The sequence below is a fragment of the Struthio camelus genome, chromosome Z, assembly GCF_040807025.1.
Source record: "Struthio camelus isolate bStrCam1 chromosome Z, bStrCam1.hap1, whole genome shotgun sequence".
Classification (NCBI taxonomy): Eukaryota; Metazoa; Chordata; class Aves; order Struthioniformes; family Struthionidae; genus Struthio; species Struthio camelus.
In genome coordinates, this window is record NC_090982.1 from 59,106,027 (window position 1) to 59,132,441 (window position 26,415).

A 26,415-nucleotide genomic window follows, 5' to 3' on the forward strand; every position below is an offset into this window, starting at 1 on the left:
GTTCTGCCCTTACATAAGCACTACGTAGCAGAAACATTAAGATATGAGGCAAATTAAGCATCTGAGAGGCAAGCAGAATATTAAATAGCTATACTTTGCCATCCTCAAGAACATGATGCTTCTTAAGACATGTATGCTCTCTCTTCTATGATGGCAGATATCAAAGCTATGCTGGGGATGGTCTAAAGTTTACTAAGAATTTTGCTACAACAATTCTTAGAGCATAAGTTAACTTTGGAAGCATTTAATAGTGCTCAGATCATCTTCTGTGTGTACCTAGCACCAGCTGGCACGGATACTTGCAATTTTCCATGTTTTCTAGTCAACCTGCAAAGGGAATTCAATGCAAATCCAAATGCAAAATCTAGAACACCACAGATGTATAACATTCAAATGCAAAATTTGATTTACCACTCTGGATTTTGTTCTGTGCATCTTTCTTTGTATCTGTGCATTTTTACAGTGATACTTGAGCAAACTGGATGGATTACTCAGACCCTAACCATCTCATTTATTGAAATGATCATAAACATTTGAAATATTAGTCCTATTTTAGTTAAAAATTACCTGAGTTTCATCTTTTCCTCATGGATTTTATTTCTTCATGTATGAAAAATAGTACATCTCCCATCACATCTCAGGATAAAATTACTTTCATTTCAGAGAAAGCAGAAATAAATCTGAACTCCAAGTGTGGAAACACTTTTGCATCGGAGTGAGATCACAGTCAGTAAAATACTCAATTGTTAATACACAGTAATTGCAAAGTTTCACTCAGGAAAAAATAACAGCGATCGAGGCATGTGGATTAAGTACTTCTATACTGAAATGTGTTCGGATTTAAATTTCCCTAAGTTAAAATTCCCTAAATTTCGGATTTGAATTTCCTGCACTACTTTCAAAATATTTCACTAAACTTAAAATCAGTTTAAAGTCATCTGTTTTTTAAAACTGAGTAAGGTGTCATACATGCTTCCAAGTATTGTGTTCCTGGAAATTTTTGCTGAACTGACTAGCTCAGCTTCCTGGAAGATGTAAGGACAGCTGCAGCAGGAAAGAATAAGTGACCAATACCTAAAACGGACACGAAGGTCAGCTACATGGCTGGGAACTGCAAGACCCTTGCAAAAAGAGAGGGGATGGATGGGCAGCTTCCCCATCCTCTTCTACAGCATGAAGACTTGAAAGTATGGTGGTTTCTCTCTTAAGAAAAAAACAAAACAAAACAAAATAAAACAGCTGCGGTCCCAAATGGCTGATGGAAGGATTAGTATGCTACCAAGCATCTGGGGAAGAAGGGGGAAAGTGGGAAAGTTTGGAGTTTTTGTAGTCTGTTCTGGTTTTGTTCTTGTTTCTCTGTCAGAAGATAAGGATGGCTGATAAAGGAAACATATTTCAGGTAATCTGGCTGGAGGTCTGTTTCATGTTTTAAAACTCATTGGTTTGTGTGAATTGGGTCATCTGCTTAGGATGATGGACATTTTATCACCCTAAGAAATTCACAAGCTCCCAGATCTGCACAGATCACACTTGCATATTCTTTGGGCACTTTGAGGCCTTCTTTTCCCAGGGCTGCCAGCATTCACGTGTTTAGCAGCCTTCTTACACATTCTTGCAGCCCACTGAGACCTCAAATATCCAGCTGAGCTGACACAGTAGTCTGTAATTGTTGCTGCTAGCAACAAGGGGCCACTGTGGCACCTGCTGAGCCAAGCAGCCTCTCTGCTTCTTGTCTCATTGCTTCCAGTGATGGAGTTGAACTCAAATAGCACAGGCAGAAAAAGAAGGCGATAGCAGCATCAAGCAAAGAGAAATGGCAGAAAGGAAAGGTGCAGACTTCAGATTCACCCAACAGTGTATTTATTTATCATCTACCCACAATGACACAGCTGCCGAGATGTTTGCAGCTCCATGTCTTATTCTGGGTATAGCTGGGAACAGGTGTGCTGACATAAGTGAAACTTTGTGGTTATATATACGTTTTGTATAATCCAACCCATGAACTAATTTACAGATTGCCACATAGAGTGAAATGAAATGTATGCCAGCCAGCAATAACTGCTTGTGTGTTGTGCCTGATTTGCTATACCTTTGTCTGAAATTCCATGCCTGTAAAGCCACAAAGCTGGCATATGACACCTCCTCAGCTCATTACTAACTCAGGCTCTACAAAATGCAAACTCTGATGCAATAAACTTGACATCCACCAGGCAAAAAAAAGGCCAAAAGAGACTAGGAAATAACTTTTTTTTTTTTTTTTTAAGAGAAATGAGCTAAAGGATGGGAGTCAAGAACTCCAAAATATCAGTTCTGTCTCAAGCTCACTATGTGGGCTTGAATCAAGCAGGTCATCTGCCTCAATAGTCAGGCAAGAGTAACAATGGTCTTTCTACCAGAGACTCAGATTTTCATTATTTAAACTTTCTTGAATATCACAAACTGTTCTGGGAAAAGCCTCTTGATACTCCACTTGGGGTTAACTCATTTCTACCAGCAGGAATAAAAAATAGCTAACAAGCGGATGGCCGAGTGCCCCATCACAGCAGCAGTGCGTGGCATTAAGACTACAGGAGTTGCACAGTCCCAAATGACTTGGCACCTTCATTTCTGTAGACAGCAGAAATTCTTCAGGCATACAAATTTCAACTAGATTTTCACAGAACTTCACTGCAGGCTTCCCAAGCTGCTGTATTATATTTTCTTGTCATTTACTGATGGGTTTTAATAATTTAATAGATTTCTAACTAAAGTTTGTTGGTTTGTCTTTTTTTTCACATTATTGCACAGTTTGACCTCCACTTAGATTAAGGCCCAGTATCAAGTTTCATGATCCAAACTTTAAAAAATGACTATTGAGAATTTTGGTGAAATGCTGCACAAATCTATCTGAGGCTTCATTCTGGCATACTTTCCAGATACTAGCATTTTCTACTCTTAAGAAACCATTGCCACACAAGAAAAAACACCCTTCACAGCTTAGGAGAGTATTTGATGACACAAATTATTCAATTGTTTTATGTTTGAAGCCATGACAAAGCCAGTTAACATGGGACAGCTATGGATAGCATCGTGGTCTTAAGAGTAGCTACTTTTTCTGAGAAAGGACATAATGGTTACATGCTTGTGAGTTCAGAGAGTAAGTCTGATTTCTGGAAAAGTGCATCAGTCAGGCCCAGTACTGCTATGAATACAGGCAGAAAGTCATTCCTTCAGGACTGGAGGAAGCTGCATTACCTTAGGCCTTCTCTCTCTAACTACTTTTTAGCATGGCTTTTCCTGGCAGGGACCTATACATCAGAGAGCCAGGCTATAGCAGGTCAGCTCGAAAATCCTATTCCTTCTTTTTCTTCTGAGGGAGTGAGGCTGCCATCTGTAGTGATTCCCATTAGTCCTGCTCTTTCTTTCCTATGTTTAGCTAGCATTCACGATTCTTCCTCTACCCTTGTAGGGAAAAGAGGAAGACGTGTTAGTTAAACTACTCTTTTCGTGACACGCAGGGTGCTTCCTGAAGGATGCCCATGCCCACCTATAGTTGCGTTGCTGCCAGCTGCCTGTCAGTGCAAGGGGTGCTGGAATGGATGGCTTTAAGTTGATAACGGTTCAGAAAAGACCAAAGTTTCTTGACATCTTAAAGGCTAAGAAAAGGGGAAAATTACTCCACTGATTAAAGAAAGCTTACTGGACCTAGCCCAGCCCATCTGGCTGATGCCAGCATCTAAGGGGAAGGCTAATTGCCTATACCATCTGTCTCTAAGAAGGCTAATTGCTGACATCAGATCTCAGTGGGGGGGGGGGGAGAGGGGGGTTCATGCATTTCTTCAGCTACCTATTTGGTAATCCCAGAAGCCAGAGACAGAAAGAAGGTCTCCCATTACTGAAAGGCAAGGCAGCATGAGACTGACTTTGGAGAAGACAGACCTGCTCTGAGACTCTGAGGTACTGAAGACCACTGTCTTGAGCTCCTAACTGAGTGGGTCTACAGTAAGCTCCCCCTGAAGAATATATGCTTATGAACAGTATCATGAGTTACTGAAAAAAGTCTTTTACATGTGTGCATATATATGTGCTCTAAAAATATCTTCTTGTATCCTAATGTTCCCAGATATTTTTTCAGACAGAGGCATCATATTTAATCATTATTTTAGCTGAAAGTATTTTTCCATGCACAGAACAAGGCCTTCCTTATAAATCACTCCCCAGAGACTACCAAAAAGTTTAAATGGCATTTGAAATGTTTTAGTTCTATTGCAATTCAAATTTCAAACCTTTTCCCTGCACTACCTTACATATCAAACTTCCTCTGAAAAAAAAAAAGAAGTTTAAAGATGAATTCCAGAAAAGAAGTTATTTCATCCAAGTTAGAAAGAAGTAGGGATACGGACACAATACAACCGTCTATTTGCAGGAAGGACTGATCTGTAATGTTTGAGCACAATCATTAGCAGAGAGGAGGGAAACCTTTATGTCCTCACTGACGCAGGCTTCTAAAGATGCCAATCATGCTGATGCAGCAGTGGATCACAGGAAAAACTCCACAGCAATTATTTTGGAAGCCTTTTTTCTAGGAGAGACTGCCAGATACAAAGTAGTCTGTGAAAACTGGACTCAAATACCATGCGAGAAAGGAAGGTTTTAATTGTTCTAGAACAGTTTTTAAAGAGTCTATTTGGAAGACCACAGATTTGGACAGGCTGGCACCAGTTGCTATTATAACATACAAAGTGAGGAAGTGAATACTGCAAAACATGCAAAACTATTTAGTCAGGTTGAACAGAAGAATTATTATTTCCTAGGCTGGCCTCGAGGCGTAGTGGCCACTTAATGTAGAGCCAGAGAGGAAGTAGAGTTTAGAATTCAAACTCTGTGCCCTGCTGCTGGGGAAGATATGACAGAGCAGGGCTGTGGAAAAACGGGAAGGGTTATAGCTCACCTTCACCTCTCACAACTCACTCTTAATTAGCATGAGGAGCAATATGAACAGGATTCAAGGGAAACCACAAACAGCTTATAAGAGGGTTGGAAATAACCCATTCTGTTAACTTAAGCTATAAACAATAGTAGGAATTTAGATTGTGAAACTGATGTAGGTCTCAGAGGAAGATTTTCCCCCATCTATTTCAGGTAACGGATGCCATGAATATTACTAGATGTCCAAGAAACAGGTGAAGGGGTTATCACAGGAAGACTATTAGCTTTCTAAAGAAAAGACAAAAATCTCAGGGCATTACCCACTCTTCTTCATATTAGATCCAAGGCAAGACAAAAGGTTCTTTGCCTAAATGTCTCAAGTGATTGCGAGTGACCATGACCTGTATATCCCTGAAAACCTCATGTTGGGATCTTCAAATAGCACTGTACAGACACTAGGTAAATAATTTGCAGTGATGATAGAATTTTTCATTTGCAAAAGTAAACTATGCAGAATTACAATGAAAGAATACTAGCTGAACACCTTCTTGGAAAAGTACTTACTGCCAGCGTTTTGTATCCTTCTCCCTTAAAGGGTCAGAGAATATTAAATGTTAAAGAGGACCCAGGTGATTATGGGAATTAAAACAAAAAAATCCTTGTTTTCCATTTTGAAAGGTTCCCAAGAAATGTTTTAAAATGTAATTATACTTGTAGGAACAATTACAGTTTTGTACTGTGAGGGGAGCTGTTGGCACATATTAAGATTGTGCATTAGATCATCCACTAGCTTCTGTAATATCCACTTCCAGCTATAAGGAGTCATGTTTCAACACCTCCGATTCCCTGATGCTGACAAGCTAAACAACTTGTTTTGTCTCTGGGAGCTCTTCTCTGGTGATTAACTGCTTATGGTGAATACTAATTATATGAAAGTACAGTACAGTAGAAATCGTGTCCTATTTCCTCTACCTGCAGCATCTCCATCCCCTTGTGTAGAGACAGTGTACTGTTAATTCAGCTAAACCCAAGACGAAGACATTTTTCAGTACCACAAATAGGTTAATCTGCCTCCTACAGCAAAACTTTCTCTATCCTTCTGTCTGCACAATAAGTTTAAATGCAAAATATTGCACATATTTGTAAATGCCTGTAATAATTCCAGGAATAAATTTACAGCCGGATGTGTGCAAATGAATGTTCTGTTGGTGGTAAAGGCAGAGCAACATCCCCAATTCCCCATGTCCCAGTCTGAAAATCTACCCCAAATTATCCAGTCCCTGAAACTGCACCTCAGACTAAAATCTTTTCACCAGGGAGTCTATGAGAATTTGTTCTTCAATTTTAAATCTAAAGTGCCTTTTAAAATGCTAACACTGCAAAATTAGAAACCATTAAACAATATAAGGCAGAGAGTGATTAAATCTACCAAACACATTCAAAGCAGCTTAAGCCACTTTTTAATTAAAAAGAAAAAGATATCACTGGCAACATTCAGACATCTTCATCTAGATAAAGTTAGGAGATTATTCAAAACACAAAAGATGCTGATGCTACCATGCAGGAGACTGAATGAAAAGACTTGAAGATTTCAATCCCCCAGCCCTAGATACACAGTCTTTGGGCAGAGAGGAACAGAGCACAGACAGTGCTGCAGTGTGATCACTCTATGTTTGCTGATTAAATAAGTGACACTAACAGTGGCCTTGGAGGGCGGCTGTATGTTCCTCCTTCCTTCCTGACAGGATGGTGAGTGAAATCACAGTGGCTGTAGCAATTCCGTAATGAGTAGCAAGATGTACATATTAGGGAGGAAAAAAAATCAGTCTGTATTTCAAGAACCAGTTTTAATACATAGAAAATGACTAAAAACAACACCATATTGGTGGGGTTTTTCAAGCAGCAAATTTAAGTAGGAAACAGCATACAGTTTTAAACGTACATTTAGACCCTAGCTTTGCAGCTCAAATTCAGGTTTCACATTAACAGATACAATTCTGCTGAAGCCACTGTAATTATGCCCACTTATTTCATAGCCAAATTCAGACCTGCAGCTTTAAGGCTTTTTGTATTCATTTGAAGAAAAGAACAAGAAAAATGACCAGCAGTTTTAGTCAACCACAGGCAAGATGCCAGGAGCCAAAGATCAGCCTCCTTCAGGCTGAGATGATATCATCTACTCCAAGGTCCTGAAGCTCAGTGTCTGGAGTATTAGAAAATTTACTGGTGAACAGTCTCATCTCTTATTTTCTTATTACATATGACCATTACTTTGTTCCCTAGTTCAATACAAAATCTGTGTTTTTAACATCTACTAAATCCTGCATATTTTTCATCTTCTCTTTGTCTAACAGAAAACTGGTCTTACCTAAAAAGCATGCCCTAAAATAAAGCACAGGTACTTGGTAGCTGCTGGAGTACAAGACATGATACTCATAGCGAATCACTTCTGCTGCTGCACAAACTCCATCTACTTGAGAATCATCCAAAGATTCCTAAAACAACAAGCATGAACAAAATCATCCATCAACTTGTGTATTTGCAGCAAGGGGAAATTAATTACCACTACTGTAATTAATTTAATAAACATAAAGAGCAGACATAATAGGGATCATCCCTTTCATAGCACTACTTATTTGAATTCCTGAAGACATTTCTTAATACTAGCAAGTAAAACACTGAAGTCCAAAATCTGCAATGACTTCTTGCAAACTTATCTATATAAACTATGAACTGTGTACAAGAATTTGCAGAACTGAGGTCTTTCTAACCGCAGGTTGCTTTTGTAGACAAAAGAAAAAGACAGAAATCTCTCTAAACATTTTATGGTAGAATACTTGTACGATAAGGTGGCTACAGCTGCATCTCTCCTCATTACCTTTAGTATAGACCATTTAAAAAGCATATCCTTAAATAACTTGTTTTTGCTTGCCAAAGTATAGATCAACTGTATCCTCAAAAATTCCTCTGTTTTTAAAAGCTTTTTGGAAAATGTTGCTTTTGCTAATAACATTTCTCAAGGTGAGATAATTTTCTCCTCTTATTGTATGTTTCACATGTAAAGTAAGCAAGGTTTACTGTAGATTTGAAATAAACTGTAAGAGGTGGAACTTTATCAGAGCATTGAGATACAGCCCAGTAACAACGTAAATCTCTCAGCATCTTTAGAAATTTATTAGTTTTGAATGAATATTCAAATAGTGCTAAGCACTCTGTTGTTTTGTCTTTTCTAGAAGCTGTTGATACTCAACATCTCTGAAAATTGAGCTATAAACTTAATAAACCTATTAAGATTAAATATTTTAGAACAAACTTTCCAAGACGACACTATGGGCGTGAACTTGTTCGGTTCTCAAACCCCCAGAATTACATGCATGAAGTAAGCAACCATAATGCCCCACAGGTTGGGTGTGCATTTCACAAGTTCGCTTTTGCCAACCAACTGTGAATATTGGCTCACTATTCCCTGTCCAAGCAAAATGAAAAAGGTTGAACAGAAAAGAAAAACCAACACCCTTTCAACGTCATGTTGGTTTAACACTAAAGAAATTTATTTTGTATTTTTATCTCACATCCTCAACTCACCTTACTTACTCCTCAGCCATGAATCATTCTATGAAGAGATACAAGAACTGATAAATTATAACAGTAATCACAAACAGAATACTTTAAACTTTTTTGATAGCCCAAGTAAAAGTGATTTCATCCAAAGTAAGCATATTAGACAACCAGATGCTGCTGAGGCACATGGAGAGAAGATCATCAACAGAGAGCCCAGATCCTGGGAAGCTACAGACCTAGGTATTGTAAATACAATTTTAGACCTTAAATGAGAAAATCACAGGTACTCAAAGAACAGAAGTATTCTGGGAAATTCTGGACAGCTACAGGAATTCTTGATTTTAGCTTATCAAGAAACAGATATCTAAAGCACTGAAATGGAACATTAAAGAAAATCCTCTCTGTGTTAACCTACCTTTAAAAACTGTGTGTGGAGGGATATTAAAGACTACATGCCAGAAGGGGCAACGGTGATTGCTGTATCTGACTTCACAGGCCAGGTAAAGTTCTGTATACTCTACCTAGCTCCCATAAAAATGTGTAGCAGACTCAGAAAGCAAATTCTTTTCCTCTTCCCACATGTCAGTCCCTATGATCAGATATGAAATATAGGGCTAATACTATTTTAAAAGTCTCTTGAGGAAAACAGAATACTATTTCTTCTCTTTAGTAAACCGAACTTGCTTTAAACTGGATACTTTTTCATTGCTTCAGTGAGGAGCATAGTAAAGGAAGGAACAGCAGCAGATTACTTAATTACTTAAGAAGGTGGTAAAAGAAATGAAAAAAAAACCCAGAACGTGGCTTTCAAGTTTGTAGGGATGGGGAAGGGAAGGACTCCATCTTCAGAACTCAACCTAGATTAAAATTTCAACCAGCCTCCTTGAAACAAAATCACCACGTGGTACAGACACGAATGTTTCATCAGATATTATGGCCTTGCCTATTGCCTATTCACTAGCTCACCCTGCCCAGTAAGAATGACTCTAATCTGTAACAATATAAATTAATACCCAATTTATGATGATTTCAGACTAAATGAAAAAAGTCATATTCTTTTTTTACTTCCTAATACTTCGGAAAATACATAATTTTACTCAAAGCTGTATACCCTTAGGGAAAACATGCTTTATAAATACCCCACTATCTCAGAAAGTCATAAATTAAGCTACGAACAACTCTGTCATTAAGAATTCAGCTTGCTGGTTTAGCAAGGATTGCAGCTGTAAGCAAATTCTACCTTCATTTTCTGGATTAGGAAAAGGAAAGCAAAGGAGCCAGTCAGTCTTTCTAATTTCGCTGTTCCTTGAGATGGCCGGTGAGGAAACTCTCTTGAGAATTCCTGCCATTACCAGAAGGACGTTAGACAGTGAGCTACTTCCCAAAACATCCTATTATTTCCAGAGAAAGGGTGGTTTTATCCAGAAGTGCCTTTCCCAAAGATCTGTACAGTTCGATAGCAAGAAATGCAGCGGACGGGGAAAGACGCAGCTTTACACTGAACAAACTACTGTTATGGAGAGCAGACTATTTGTGGACACATTCTTTTGGCATTATCCTGTGGTTCTTTTTCTCTGAGTGCTAGTTCAGGCAGAGTCTGAAATCAAGCATTCAGCTGAATGCGAAGCTCAAAGAAGATTTGAAAGTCACACTATTCTGCTCTGTAACAAGATGGACTTTAGTCTACTATGAATTTTCTATGCTTATTCAAAATAGTTCCTGATAATCAGATCTTTTTTTTTCTGCTGCACTTCTAGTGACAAGTGGGTGCACTGTATTTGTGATTTGCATACACAGACAGATACTTGAATCCTTCCTAAAGCCATTTCTAATCCTTTTGCCTTTTGGTAAGCAGCAGTGGAAAGACTCCTTACATAAAAAGATATAGCATCGATGTGTAATCCTGTACTTTCACAATCTCTGTTAGTATGACACCATAGAATTTATGTAGAGAAAATACATTTTGCAGCCTAAAAGTTTTGATGGTATCTCTCTAGCTGATGAGATGAACTTTGCTGATGAGATGACTAAAATGAGTACAGTCATTTTAGGATAATCTTTGGAATACCTAAAAATCTATGTATGGCTGAATAAAGCCATGGAGCCTGAGAGAGTATTACAACAACCCAAAAGGCAAGGTTTATTTTCTGCTCTTCAACCAAACAGCCTTCCTTTCCATAAAATTACTGATAAAGCCATAAATACAAAAAGCAGATAGAAATTTCAAAAGAGTCACAGAATTTTATTCTTGTCACAAATGTCATGTGATAGCCTCTTTAAATATTTTGAATGCAATTATTCTACTTTCCCTTTTTATGTATACTATCGTTCTATCTTTTAAGCTAATACTATATTTTAGTTTGAATAGAAAATAGTGAAATCAATTTTAGCATGGGAGGATTGCCCAACCGCTTCCAAAGATTCATAAACTGTAAGTACAATCAAACAACAGGGTTTGCTAACAAAATCATAATTTTGTCTAGATCCTTGCTAAGATAAAATAAACATGCCTAAAGAAAACAATTTATTAAAATGTTAACAATGAAGGTTTTGACTAAATTGCGACCCTTAAAAATGATGAAAAGAATTTAATTTCTCAGTTTTTTGTTTCTGCATTGCAATTTGCTTACATGGCTGCCATGCTTCAAGTTAAAACTGCAAATCCAGGACACACTGACTGTTTCCTAAACAAATTGAGAAGTTGTCATCAGGAAGCATCTGCTACTCTATTACTCTCACGTAAAAGCATTCTTGTGCTATCATAACAGACTATTGAGCAGATGTTTAAAAGCGCTATACCCACAGCCATGTATGTACTATACAAGAGATACACAGCTACCACCTAATTAATTATATTAGTTTCTCCATAAATGAATTATCACTAATTTTAATTGATATAAAGTTGTTCTCAACATTTAAGTATCCCCTAAACTAATTGAGTTGATTTGTTCCTTTTAAAATGCTGAATTATTTAAATCAATAGATAAGAAATTATGTTGCATGTCATTCTGAAGACAAAATCACATATTTGTATTCTTATCAAAAGTTGCTATTTTTTTTCCTCCTGATGAGGAAGACAAGTTAGAAACCACTGGGAACAAGTGAATTTGATAGCTGGAGAGGCAGATTGTCTGGCTACTCTTTAGCTGGAACTGTGTTCACAGGCTCAAGAGCAGTAGCAAGGTGTAGATTAAGGCAGGTTGCTTCTGGAGCCAGGGCTCCAATGAAAAGGAAAGGGCCAGGGAAGTGACAGATAGAGTAAGCTGGGAAGAAGACAGAATTACCTGATAAAAGCGGATTTTTCTCAGCTGACACCAAACATTTCCCTCCCTCCACCTACGCCAAGGTTCCTTACTCAGCCCAAATTCCCTCTGAAATGCAGAAGTAAGCCCTAATGTCTTTTGGGAGGGAAGAGGGGAAGAGAAGCGTTTTATCCTAGGGCAGGCACTTTTCTCCTGGATATCAAGTCACTGTTGCCTTTTTCCCAATTCCCAGGTTTCTCATCCTTTTTTGGTGCCTTGACCTCAATTTCCTCCTGCTTCAGGCAAGCCTCCTGGGAAACTCTCCTGCACAAGCATGGCAGGATTGCTCTGCAAGCAGGAAAGAGAGGAAGAGGTGACGCAGGCACAGTTACTGGTACTGCTAGTTTAGTCGTAAGAAGGGGAAAAAAGGAGATGCAACCCAGATTAGTAAGCAAATTCCATTTCACTGCTTAGAATACATTTACACTTAATTTCATTTCAACCTCTAAACCTGAACACAAATGTCCCATGCTTGTCCTTCTTTAACTATTTCTCCTGTGCTGTGGTCCTCTTTCTTCAAAATGACTGTGAGCTACCGTGTGAAACACAAGAGCTTTCATGGAGTAGCTCCCCTCCCAATTCAACACTTTCCCTTTGGCAAATACAGAGATCTGAACACGAAAAATGAGTGGTAGGACAGTGCTCATCAGATAGAATTAAAACAGAGCTTAATGTGGTGGGTGCGGCAGCGTGGTGAGATGGTATCTGTGTTCTTTATTCTTCCTCTTGGGTGTTCTCCACATTTATTTGGACTGTGTCTCACTTTTTTGCCTGCAGCCCCCACCATTCTAGTCTCTGCAGGTCACTTTGCAGTTGGTTTTGGTCCCTCTAATGCAGAATCTCAAGGCCTCCCCCACCCTTTCACAGGCCTCAGATCTCTGGATCCGATGCTCCCTTCCCTTACTACACTGAAAATCCAGTGTAAAAATCACAGCAGTCAGTGAAGTAACCCTGGCTTGACAGGCAAATCAGACCTCTTGGCTACAGCCCACCTCATACCCTCAACAAGCACTTAGAATAGTCAAGATAAACTGGGTGACGGCAGGAGACAGTAGCCTGGCGGACAGAGTCAAGGCTGGACTGCAAAGAAGCCAAATGCCTTGATTCTAGTTCCAAATTGAACTATTACTTGAAAATTGCACGGAGGCCTATAAAATTTTTCAAAAATCTCCTCACAAAAATAAACATCCTGAGGAAAAGAAACAAAACAAGACTTGCAAGAACCTCAAAACCATTTTAGCATGTTTTTTATTTTAATATAGTGAGACAACTTCAGTTTGCATTAAGTGATTGTCAGTATTTTCCTTTCACTATTAAATATTCATACTATGCTAAAATTTATAGGCTCTAATCAAATTCACCCCGCTGTATCATGGCCTGTAAAAATGCATAAAAGTGTGGACATCTTCCTGAATAATTTAAGTATAAGACAAATGGTATACAAATGTCTTTACCACTACTTTCAAATTTTTTTAAAAACATTACTAAATTGCTCTTTTATCTTAAGTACATATGGGGAATACAAACATCTCCATGTGTTTTCCACAGTCGCTATCATTAGTTACTGATGAGGCAAGATGAGGATAAGAAGAGAGATCTGAAGGAGCACCAAGTTGTCTTAAGGTTTTGTTTTCTGCATGTGGCTACAAAATCCTCCCTACTATCTCTCTTAGATTTCTTCAAGTTCAAATAGCCAGGGGAAGAACTTGGTTAAATACTGCCCTTCAATAACTAAAAAAAAAAAAAAAAAAAAGGCCCTTAATTTAAATCAATCAGTGATGTTACTAACACTAAGTCCAAAGAATCTTCATTTTGGAAAACAGAGAGAGAAACACTGGATCATTTTAACACTACGGCTGCCTTGAAAAATTATTAAGCTACAAAGGGAACAATTCAAAAGTGAGGTAAGGTAAACAGGCAATGGATTCCTATGGGCACACAGATTCCTTACGTATTTCATTTCCCAAAGGAAAATCTTTTAACTGCAATCAGCCTTCTGATTATGCCACTGTTAAAGGATCTAGTCATTATTAGAATGATCATTTTTTCCCAGAAAAATACAGGTTAGTAAACAAAAAGCACAGCCTTTTGTCATCCAAAGCATATGGAAAGCCCCAAACCAAAATTTCCAATCCAAAAAGATGCAGCACAAAAAACTGTAGTAGTCCCTCATGCATTAACAATCATTTCTAATGGTTGGAAATTAGATTTGTCTTTTGATTGCTTTAAAACTGTTATCATAAGTGAAAGCAAAATCTATTCAAGCGAAAGAAGCAATGGACCATGAAAACAGAACAGTTGTGAATTTGTTCGTCGTATAAAAGTGAAGAATTCTTTCAAAATCACTCTTCATTCTTCCTGTGTTGTTGCATATAAAATGCAGAATTTGATGGTTTCATTCCTCCCCCAAAAGAAACATTTTCTTATCCGTTCTGTAATGTAGTAGGTACAAGACTCCATTTTGAGCAGGACTTAAGCACTGAAACACAGCATGTTAGAAAACCTCTTCTGGTGGACTCTACAGTAAACACCTAGCAGAGCTGGGAAAGTAAGCAAGGAATCAAAAGAGCGGCACTGGCAAAGCCCATCTGCCAAGGGAGGAACCAACTAACCTGGACAATGTGAAATTCCAAAAAGAAGGGCACATCCTAAGCTATACGCCTCTCAGAAGACCTGAGCCTCACTTGTAAGCTGTAGGGATGCTTTTGCTTCCACTATCCCCAATGAATATTAATATTCATTGTCATAACTCTTCCTTGCAATTAGGCATTTACAGCAGTTGTTCTTACCAAGGAGGCATGGCGAGCCAAGCAGCAATTAGAAGTGGTAGTACCCGTATCTCTTCTTCTTTGCTACTAGCCCATTTGAAAGAAAATTCATCCAGCATAGATAAGGTACAGACACCACTCTGTATACGTATACAATACTTTTACGGATGCAGGGGCAGGAACTCTGGTCTCTCCTTTCAGGTAAGTATTCTAAACATCAAGCCAAAGAATCACAGTCTTTTCCTCCGTCTCATCCAATATGTACTTAATTGTTTCATCTAGTATAGAACAACTTGAACAGGAGAAAGAAAGAGTGACATTCCAGAACACCTTAAAGCCCAATGAGTAAGGCACTCTTCCAAAGCAGCTTCAAGTCCCTCTGCCAAAGGAGAAAACTGAAATCAGGATTGCCCAAAACTTCCCTTATATTATGGGGTGATACAGAAAAACTGTCATCTCCTCTGGGCATCAGAACACGTTCTGGCACTTGTGTTCTCAGAACTCTTGTTAGATCCGACCCTGGAGGCAAGACAAATGCTCCAAGTCCATGGCATGACCAAACAGGCATTTAGGCTCTTAGGGCCCCCAGGCATGCCCCAGGCTAAGACGGCAGGTGAGAAAGCCTACTGTGGGTCTAAATTTTGGCCAGAGCTGCCATGGGCATCCATGTTCTTTGGTGGATACAACCTCAAGTGATTTAGGTCTGTGAGCTTTTTTATTCTAGGAATAAGAAAAAATATATTTAATAGTAAGTTTTAGAATTTCATTCACACTACTTTATAAATAACACTTGCAGATCATGCCAGTTCTCAACAGTGTTGCTGTATGAGAACACGCAATGCATTTATACAGAGGTGCACACAGTTATTTAAGGTTCATGAAGAACAAATGAAATTGGTATAACTATACATTGTTTCACAGTTAGTTTGACAGAATGATAGAAGTAAAAAAAATTAAAACACTGAGTATGAGCAAAATTGTCTATCACTGAATTTCCTTCAAACATAAACCAAACTGTAGTATGTTCCCATTATTTTTATTACTACCTTGCATTTTTACAAAAAGTTTTTGCAAAAAGTTACTGTTACAAGGCTAACTACTCCTAAATGAGATTATTGCTTTTTAGACCTGAGTGCTTCTTAGACTCTACGCTTTATAATATGCAAAAAGAAAAAAAAATGCTACATTATAATACAAAGGCAATAGCTTAGCTGTATTTTAAGGTCAATTTTTATCTTTTTAGAACAAGGATTATTACTTTTGCATTGAGAATCTCAGCAGCAACCCAGTTTTCGCCACACTCAATTCAATGGGGAGACTGATGGCAAATTCCTGCAACCCTTTACAGAAGACAAACTTAAATCTTCATTAAATTCTCAGATGGGGAACTATATGAAAATGATGCTAAGAGTGACAGTATTTAGAAGTAATTCAAGTGAAAAAGTTATACACAGAAATGATCAAATGTCATAAACTCTGGCATTATAAAAACAAGAAATTTAAAGTTAAAGGCTACAATTAAAAGCGGCTGAAGGGAAAACAGGGATGGCGCAATTCTAAAGTCTTGTGCTACGCTACGCGCCTGGCAGCTGCACTGGGACAGGGGCAAGTGTTTCAGGGAGGCTTTGCCAGTACTGATGCCCTGCTGCATTCTGTTATAATAACAGAAATGCAGTGTCACTGGCCCAGTGACAATTGTACCAGTCAAACTACCGATGATTAATACCTCCTTCACACCACACAATTAAATTAACTATACATTAAGACTGAAGCACACATATTATTCTCTTATTAGGATAACTGGGAGATAAAATTAAAATATAATGATCCATTTTAAATTCAAAATAATCTTAATTCAAAAATCTTTACAATAATTCAAAATAATGATGAATTTACTTGTAAATTCTCAAAAAAGCCTGACTTTTTTCTGGATTTGTTATATAAAACATATTCGCATACTGGGATCCACCATTTTTTTCCGTTTTGGAGAAGAAAGGTATAAGAGTTTTTCTTTGCTAGACTACGGTTTATCACGCAAATGAATTCCTATAATTTTTCCACATAATTCAGTCAATCTTATTTTTTCTCCACTAAAGCTGAATTGAAAGATGATTAGTATATATTTTTCACACTCCAACTATCTAAAAGAAATGCACAAAGAGTACTTTTCTTTCATTCCTACTAAGGCCCTAAAACTGTTTCCTATGAGGAAAATTTCCTACAAGGAAAATCCATGGGTTTTTTAATGGAACAAGTTAAAAGCTTTTGATTGCTCTTAAAAACTGTTTATTTTTTAAATATACAATGTAATACAGATGTACTTAGTTCCTACACTTCAATCACTGTTACATAAAAAATACAAAGATCTGAATTCAGATTTGGACAGGTTGAAAGCCCTTCAGCTCACTTTCAAATGAAATACTCTATAAGATAACGTTATCAAGTACCACTGATCACAACCATCCCAAATGTATACTCCGGAGACATTTATAGTGGACAGAAAGAAAATACTGAATGACTTCTTTTATTAATGTGATATCGGAGTAAAACTGCCTTGCTGTATTACGTGACACTAGTAATTTCCAGGAATGCAGTACATAATAGATCTCAATGCAAATTTAACTGCTAGCAGGCTTTACCAGGAAGTAATTGTAGTTTGATTAAATGTAGCTAAAAAATAAAATTCACAAAATTCAAATGAGAAGACATAATGCAATGAATTCTCACAATTAAAAATAGACTGTTAAGGCATTACCTAACAATACGGACAGCTGCACTTTATTACTGTGGTTGAGTAACACTGTCAGGAGACTTCTACAAGCAAATAAATAAAGTACATATATAAGTAGAAAATAATCTCAACTGTGACAATATACCATCAACAGTTTTACACAGCTCAATATAACTGCACCTTGAAGCCTACTATACGCCAAAAATAAGGATTTTTTTTTTTTTTTAATTCTTTAAGTAGAAAATCTGTATGAATTATTTACAATGTTCCTAACTGGAATGAGCCTTCAAACAGTCTCCATCTTCAGGCAAATTTTGTTTTATTTGACTAAAAAACCTGTTAAGGAATTAGGAACCCAGCTGCAGTATGTGGTTGAAAACACTTGCAGTGGTCAACAGTACTACACGAATCCAACAACCAAGCAACAGCAACATAGCTGAAGGATTACAAAAATCAAGAAATGGTACACATTGTACATACATACACTTGGCCAAGCTGCTAACAGTGTTGCTATGACTATTTTACACAAATGCAAAATTCAGATAATCTCTGAACTATTAAATGTGTAGATTTACGTTCATTACACGAACTTCTTTTTGTAGCTGAAGTAATTGCTCAGTAGTACATGGAAGGACTTGACGAAATCGTTCTATTCACAATCATACCACAGGCGTATCTAAACTCTCACAGAATCACAGAATCACAGAATCGTTTAGGTTGGAAGGGACCTCTGGAGATCATCTAGTCCAACCTCCCTGCATTTCCCTCAAATGTTATAGCTAAACTACGTAAAATACTTTAGGCCATTAACACATTCTAAAATATATAGAGAGATTATTTAAGCTTTTTTTTTTTTTTTTAAGTGGCAACAGAAAACTTGAGGAGGAAAAGGAGAGATGGTCTCCTTGCCTGCTAACCCTGGATGGTGCAGTCGCCCAACTTGAGAAACATTCGGGTTCAGTCCCTCCTTCTGCTTGGAGAAACCTGAAGGCACTTTTCTCCTCTCTCAGACAAGTACTTCACAACCACACTATAGGGCACTGCCAGTGAGAGCGCTCCTGCTCTGCTGGGGATGAGCCACTGACCGTCCCTGGGTGCAGGGAACCAACGCAGGCGCCAGGGAAGTGACTCCATGCTATACTAACCTCTGCATGTGATTCTTGTGTGCAGAGGGCACAACCTTTGAGAAGCTAAACAGTCCCAATTTCCTTCAACTGCATCAGAAAGTGACTCAGTCATTATCCCATCGGATCAGAAACTCAGGGTACCAGAAGTAAAAAACCCAGTAGTAATTGCACACAGATGCACAGAAAGAGCTAGAATGTAGCTCTGACTGTTTGCTACATTATATCTCCTCTAACTTCCCTCAAAAGCTACTCTTATGGCTACCGGAGTTCATTCATTCATTCAAATTTGATTAAGGTATCTCAGGGACTATTTTATATATTTGACCCTATTTACAACTGACTGAAATCATATCTAAGAGATGAAGTACTTAATTGGTTAAATTGCTCTTGCTTTTCAAAACTGAGATATTCCAAGTGTCCCGAAGGCATTTAATTCCAAAACAGGAAGCCAAAGAGGAGAACACTCAGTAATTCTAATCTTGCGCAGATCTCTTGGAAAGTATTTTCCTAAACATTTGCTGAAAGAACCTTTTATTGTGCTGCGTGCTGCTGCATGTACCCTAAATGGGGTCCCACAGAAACTGCAACATATTTACTACTTAAGTTATTTCTAGTTATGTAAAGGAATCAATCTAGAATCAACTAAGAGCATGCTTTCCTAAATACTAAACTTCAGCACCTGCAAAATAAAGAACGTGGGAGAAGAAAACACAACTAAAAATATATGAAATATATTTTTAACAGCCTGGACTATAACTTTATTCATAAGGCAGAGGCTATGAATCATTGTGCTGCAGCAAAATCAAAGACATGATTTAATTGTTTTTTTCTTAACTTCTGTTTATAGGTTTCTGGAACTCAACTACAATCCCTGTAGGAATAATTTTAGAATAAAGGCCTGGTGTCCATATGATATTCTAAACATTACTGCTGAAGTCCATATTCTGTAATGTGGCAGGTACAAGAGGATCTCTGCATTTTTGCAGAGCACAAATGCCATTGCTGAGTCTGGAAATAATATGTGAGCAGATCAAGGATTTACAGTTGTAGGAATCAATTCCTGATTACCAGCACATTTCATATATTGAATTCTATAGAACTGTATCTAGGTAACAGAAAAAAGGCAAAAGTTGGCTTTTTATATCAATGCATATATGTTTTCATACACATTTGCACATGTATGCACACTATGAGAGGAGATATATAGATAGGGTTTTGTAACAGACAGTAAGCTGAAGCACTTAAATGTTGGGAGATAAAAGAATTAAAGTTGCACAAGCAGTTCAGCTCCCTTGAACGCAGGATCTAGTTATATGATTTCATAATCTTTTTCTCAAAGGACTCTTTACCCCATGCCGTGCACAGGACAAAGAGTTAGCAGCAGTACAATGCTTTTTTATTCTTCCCATTCAATAAGCAACTTCCAAGTCACAGATCCAGACGGAAGTGTGGGAAACTTTACTTCGTGTCCTTCATATTGAGACAAATGATACAGCCATACTTCTACAAGACTTCTACAAGAGAAATGACTCACAGACACTACACCAGCCAGAAGAAAACGCTCAAAGAAAGATTTAATGGAACTTTCAGTGGAAAATCTGTGATTCATTGGGATTTACCTTTTCAAGAGAAGGAAAGTGAAGGCATAATATCATTGCGTTGATTGACAGATGATTTATTGATTAACTTTGTTTGGAAGGCCTGGGATATTTAGTCATTGCTAGGCTTTCACCACAGAAAATTGACTTCTCTCAACAAAAAGATATCATTTGAGCATGTGACACTACTGTTCACAGTCAAGTCTAGCATAGTTATTAGGGGCTTTAAAATAAGAAAATGGGAGAAAAAAGTTGTGAAACATTTGTCTTTTACCTAAACAAAGAATAAAACTGTAAATGAAGAAACAATAAATCATAAATAACAACAGAGTAAAAAATAAGGCTGGAAACAACGGAGAGAAAGTGCTATCTTTGAAAGTAATGATCACAGTTAGCATTGTATCTGACTTACTTATATAGGAAACTCAGAGAGGTCAAAGTCAGTAGGCTGACTCAAGGATTCTGGCCACAAAGGAAGAAACAGGGACTTCTGGTGGACTTCTGGTGAAAGACATGGAATTTTGGATATTATAGTAGTGCAATCTATGAGAGTGCAAGTCTGAGAGACAATACTTTCAGTGCCTATATTCCAGCTGTGAATAATGTAAAGAAATATGAGTTAGCATGGACGAAGGTAACTCAGCCTGAGTTAAAATCATCTGAGGGAAAAATTATAAGCATAGGTTTATACTAATACAAATAGGACACACGGGATTGTATTTGGATAGAAATCTCTCAAATAGCATTAGAGAGATGAGGACTACCAGGAGCTGCAAGGGACAAACTTTGTAGCTATAGATCTCGGAATAAACGTTTTAAATGTTGGCAAGACAAAGTTTTTCTTAGATGTGATACTTGAATTATTTCTTCATCAAAAAGTCGTTCAATTAACAACAAATTATTTTTATGCAGATTCACAAAGCTGCAAGAGTATTACAGGATAGCTGCCCATGCAAAATAAGTCTGACTCAGAGATTTCAAAAAAAAAAAAGTAAAAACAAATACAAAAATATCAGTCCATAAATACATTAAGGGCACTTGACTGCTGTGTCTTGCTCAAACCCTCAAGAACAACCAATTGCAAGATTTCAAATCATGTGGGAAATTCTCCAAGGTCAGACTGGAAGAGATCACTAGAATTTCATTATCTTGGACAGTAGAACAGTGTGTGCTCCACTTTCTAGGATCAGCTAGCAATTTTACAAATTAAAGAAGTAACTTTTGTTTTTTTACAATGTTTATAATTGCATTGAGAAATGTGTTTAGGCCTGTAGTATGCAGATGCTCACAGAAGAGGTATTTATGGATCTTCCTGTACTGTGTATCTGTTGAGAGAAACCGGTCATGAAGAGCCTTTCTAAAGCCTGTACGTTAAGATTTTTTAAAACTTTTGAAAAATTAAGGGAGCGAATGAGTTAAGGCAGCTGAACTAAAAAGATGAAGGACTGGAATTTGGAAAAGGCTCAAATTTATTTAAATCAGAGATGCAAAAACTGCCTATAATTTGCATCCTGAACCACTGAAAAAACATTGTAGGATAAGGCTCCAGACTTAACTCACTGAATAATCACCTCAGAAAGGATAGCAAGAGCATGCAAAAAACCTACAGAGAATAGAAGAGGAATGACATGCAAAAAAAGCTACATCTTGAAGCCTAAGTTAGAGGCAGAAAGTGAGAACTGCCAAAATCCAAGCTGAATTTACACTTAAAAATGGCAAAAGACTCACTAGACATAAGTAAAAGAAGAACAAGGAAAAAAGTAATGCAAACATGTAATAAGGCTGAGGTTCAAATTGAAAATAACAAAGGAACAGCCCCAAACCTAAATTCAAATTTCATCCCCGTGCACAGTATAAACAATAACATCAAACATGGGAAGACTGTACAGTGGTTAATGAGGAGGAGGGCACATTTGTCTCATGACACATGACCAAGGCACACCTTTGTCACTGGTAAGAGCCAAGGTAGGGGACCAGAATAATTGCCAGTCTAAAGGCTGAAAGAATGGACACATGTAATTACAGATCCAATAGCAGGGAATCAGGTGAATCATGCTGGGGAGGTAACACCTGAATGAAAAATAGCAAGTAAGTGCAGCATTTACAATCAAGAAAAGGAAAAGAATTATCTAGGTAACTGCTGTCTGACCTCAGTGGTATACAGCAGTTAGAATAATTTTTGAAGGAAAGAATAATTAAACATACAGAGCTATATTGAAGATGGGATAAAACGTTAACATTGGTTTACCAAAGGAAGAGCATGCCAGACTAACTTGATATCTTTCTCTGATAAGATAACTAAATTAGTGGACAAGGAAATGAAGTAGATTCAATCTATCTGGATTCAGTAAATCATGTGACACTGTGCCAAATGAGAAATTATTATTTAAATTGGAGAAGATAGGCATTACATTAAAAAATGTATACAAAACTGGAAAAAGGGCAGATAATAATGGGATGTGCTGGAAGGAGAATTATTGACGTGGAGACAGTTGATTAGCTGAGTACCTCAAAAACTGGTGTGTATAACAATCTCGCTTCATTTTTTCATTAAAAACCTTAGCACAAAAGGAAGAGATTGCTGACAAATTTTATTGATGATACAAATTTGAGAAGCTCTCTCTACAGCGCAGGAGAGAAATGCTCACAGGAAGTACTGGAGGACTTTGTGGGGTGAAATTTGCTAGTACCAAGTATAATGACATGCATTTCAGGACAGCTTGCAAGACAAACGTAAGGTACAGACTGTGGTCCTACTACCCAGACATGACCCAAAAAGAGAAAAATTTGGATTTCCTGGTCAAGGGATGAATGTGAGTAGCAACATGACACGGCCTTCACTAAGGTGGAGGAAGTTTTAGGGTAGTTGATCAGTGGAGACTCCTTCAGCTGACATAAGGAAGTATTAATGCCATTATACAAAGCTCTTATCCAACCTCATTTTTATCGAGTGAATTTTTATTCACTCAATTTATGGAGAAATTCAAAAATGGTTTAACCATAAGAGTACTGAGCGGCTGACAATAGAGGTTAATGAGAACAAAAAAATCTCTTCAGTTTTAAGATTGATATAAGAAATAATGGGTGATATAACGCAAGAGCCTGGACAGCAAAGGAACGGAATTTTTAACACAAGAGTTTCCACTTCAAATTTTGCACAAGCTAATTTGAACTCTACCCTCAGAAAAGTACTGGCAATATCAGCAAATAAAAAGATGAATACCCTTTATTCTTATAGGGAAGCCATGGATGCTCCTTGACATTTTACAAATCTCAGTTGCTCAACCATGCTTTACAAGCAAAAATGAAGACTCTGAATGCTGAGATCCAAGCAAATTATCACAATTTTCATTCCATAAATATTCTAGTATTTTAACGTTTCTCTTTAATCAACATGAAAGTGAAATATGAACATTTTTCACAAAACAAAAACTCTGTGGTTGGAAATGGTGAAATGCTGAAAAAGAAAATGTCACTGCTTCCAAATTAAAGCATGCCACATCAGTTTGCTGAACTGACTCACTTAGTTAATTCATTAATCAGCTGGACAATCAACTTTACTACCCTAGTAGTGTGCATTACCTAACAGATGCTGTCACTCAAGTCTGATTCTCAGTAATAAAGCAGGGTCTCTAGCCAGCCTATGCCCACCATGACAAACTCATAGGCACCTGAATACTCTAATGGCCACACATAGAAAATAATGCACTGTACCAGTGAAAGTATAATGCAGTTACACTTTCACCAGAACACTGGGAAAGAGCTAAAAAACACAGCTCTGCTGGCCAATGCATTTCGTTGTTGAACTGTTGCTAAAGAATATTTTCAGAAGTTTAGTACATTGTCACGCTTCCAGTAGGATTAAACGAATCCTAGGTAAACTACTTCGGTTTCATTTGTCTAACTAGAAAAATAAATTCCTGATGAAAAATTTGACTTTGTAGAAAATTAATTTTCCATAAAAAAATTCTCTGTAAGCCTTACCTCTCCCTTCCACAGTGTTCATTTAAACAGCACTAAGCAAAAGGGAATTGCATGTGTATAAATCTGACTGAAATTATAAACTGGATTGACTGGGGAAAGAAAAATAAGGCCACTTGCTAGTCACACAAAATTCATCTATTGCACATTGATATGAGGGATTTCTCAAGTCATTTTATAAGGGTTTTACTGTGTGAACATACTGAGCATACTAAGTACTTCATGAGCCAAAGCACAGATTTACATGACACACTGTAAAACCAAAATCAATTTATTACAGCTCACCATGTACAAGGCTACTTTTACATCAGTTCTGTTCTGTGTCTCTGAAAACAACTGACAATACACAAATCTGAATTAAAATAAAATCAAAGGTTTAACTTCAAAACAGTCCAGCCTCCAAGGTCTAGAGTGAGAGCACCTACAATCTCTATGGCTTTGTCATATTTATCATCTAATACAGCCAAGGCGCTCAATAATGCGAAGAAGTGGGATAGCAGTAGCCTCTAGTATAGTGCAGGTGCAGTTAGACGAACAGACCTATGGTTTTATCAGCTAGTTTGTCTCATTTGGGAGAAGGGATGGTTCTACTACCACAGTACAAATCACAACTGTGGCAGTTTAACTATGTCCAGAGTAGCAGCAGTTTGCTGGTATGGCTTGCTGGCAGAGTATACTCAGTGCAGACTTGGCTTTTTATTGAGAGACTTTCAAGTAGTTTCTTATATTCTTCTAAAAGAGCTTTGGAAACAGCTATATTTCAGTGGAATTAAAAATGATGTTCCGGTTTTCTCCCTCAAGTACAAACAATCCTATTTACTCATTCCACCCTTCCTAGCAACTGGAACGTATCTAGTAAGAAGAAATAATATCTTCCTCCCACCCCCCATTAGAGACCCAGACCTCCAACAGGAAGTTGTATTTCAAACTAAATTCTAGGGTAGAGGGGGTTAAGCTAGCCCTCCAGTCTTGTTCAAACGTCATTTTTTTTGTTGTTTTTGAATTGTCCTCCAATTGCTCAGAGATATGGGTCACCAGAGAAATATGTAACCACTTACAAGACAATATGTTAGTACTCAAATAGAAAATGTGGTTGCTACTCAAGCCGAATAAACAACCTGCAGCAGGGGAATCTATAATGATATACACGCTCTCATTACTACAGAACATGCAGCAGGAATTCCTCAGATCATACGCTGTGTTTCATTTGGATAGCCTAATGTTTCCCCTCTCCTCTGCTCAGGGAAAACTGTAAAGTTAAAAAATGGATGACAACAAAAACAAGAAAAAATGGGGTCAAATGTTTCCCTTGCCTAATTCTATGTGTTTCAGTGTGTCACATGAAAGACAAACGTAGACTGTTGTGCTAAACACTGGTTATATACAGTTTCATTTGTTTGTTCTAACTTTAAATTTAGGTTCATCATCTATAACATAATTACCAAACAGTTCCGTTTTGAGAATTTTTCCTCACAAATAGTCTTTACGTACACAATTTTTTTTAGTGCCACTATGTTTGCTTATCCTACAATTCCAGCTTAAAAATAGGTAAAATTCTTAATAATGAGCCCGGGAGGATCAAAAGGTAATAAGGACAGAAGGTAAGATCCTAAATACAACTATTCATTGTTTAAGCTGGGAATGGCTGACAGGAAAGTAAACATAGGACAATGAGGGATTAATTCAAGGTAAAGGTCTTGACTTAGCAATTTTATGGGATAGTATGAAGCAGGTTTCCCTTACAAAGTGACATTGCAAGGTTTACTGTTTATTCTGTATTAAGAATACTGTTCAGAAAATATTTTGTTTTGTTCATTTCTACCCCCCTACGAACAAAAGCTGGTCTGCGAAACCTAAGATGGAAAGGTGAAGCGCTTTGATCAAGCTTATGCGTTAAATTAACAACAGAACTGGGAGCAGAGTTTAATTCTTCTGACTCCTTGCACTGCAATGCTGTGTATTTCCAAGTATTCAAAATAATAATTAGCTACCTTAGAGTTCCATTTTTTTTTAGCAAGCAACTTCAAAAATAGTTCTGTAGGCAAAGCATTTATGAACGTTAGCAACCTTTAAATCAATGGATAACAGTAAAATACACCTTAAAGACACACTTTTGTTTTCTAAACAAAACATTCCAGAATGAAGATCAAACATTATCAAGCTGTGTTCACTCAGTGGTAAAATATCAATGCGTTTAGAAAGTCTTTTTCGTAACTGTTTGTATTTAAAACTGAAATCAGTACTAACCACGCTTAATGGTTTATCAAAAGGTCTGTACCAGCTTTAATCACAGGATCATATTAACCTAACCATGTCTCAGAGGACCTTAAAATAGCTCTTGGAACCTTCACAGCTTTAGCCACTGTTGAAACTGTGCTTTGAAAAAAAATCAAAACAAGTAATATGAAGGGGAGTAATGATTCTCTATATTAAATATCT

At 37.4% G+C, this 26,415-nt stretch overlaps 1 protein-coding gene across 2 annotated transcripts in view; it reads right to left on the reverse strand.

The window, feature by feature from the left end:
- LOC104152899 (ubiquitin-like-conjugating enzyme ATG10) overlaps positions 1-26,415 on the reverse strand; it is an 86,078-nt gene that overhangs the window by 24,408 nt on the left and 35,255 nt on the right. For both annotated transcript variants that reach the window (XM_068928412.1, XM_009688473.2), the window contains exon 4: positions 7,277-7,403. In XM_068928412.1, coding sequence (XP_068784513.1) covers positions 7,277-7,403 — 127 coding nt within the window. The remainder of the gene's footprint in view (positions 1-7,276; positions 7,404-26,415) is intronic.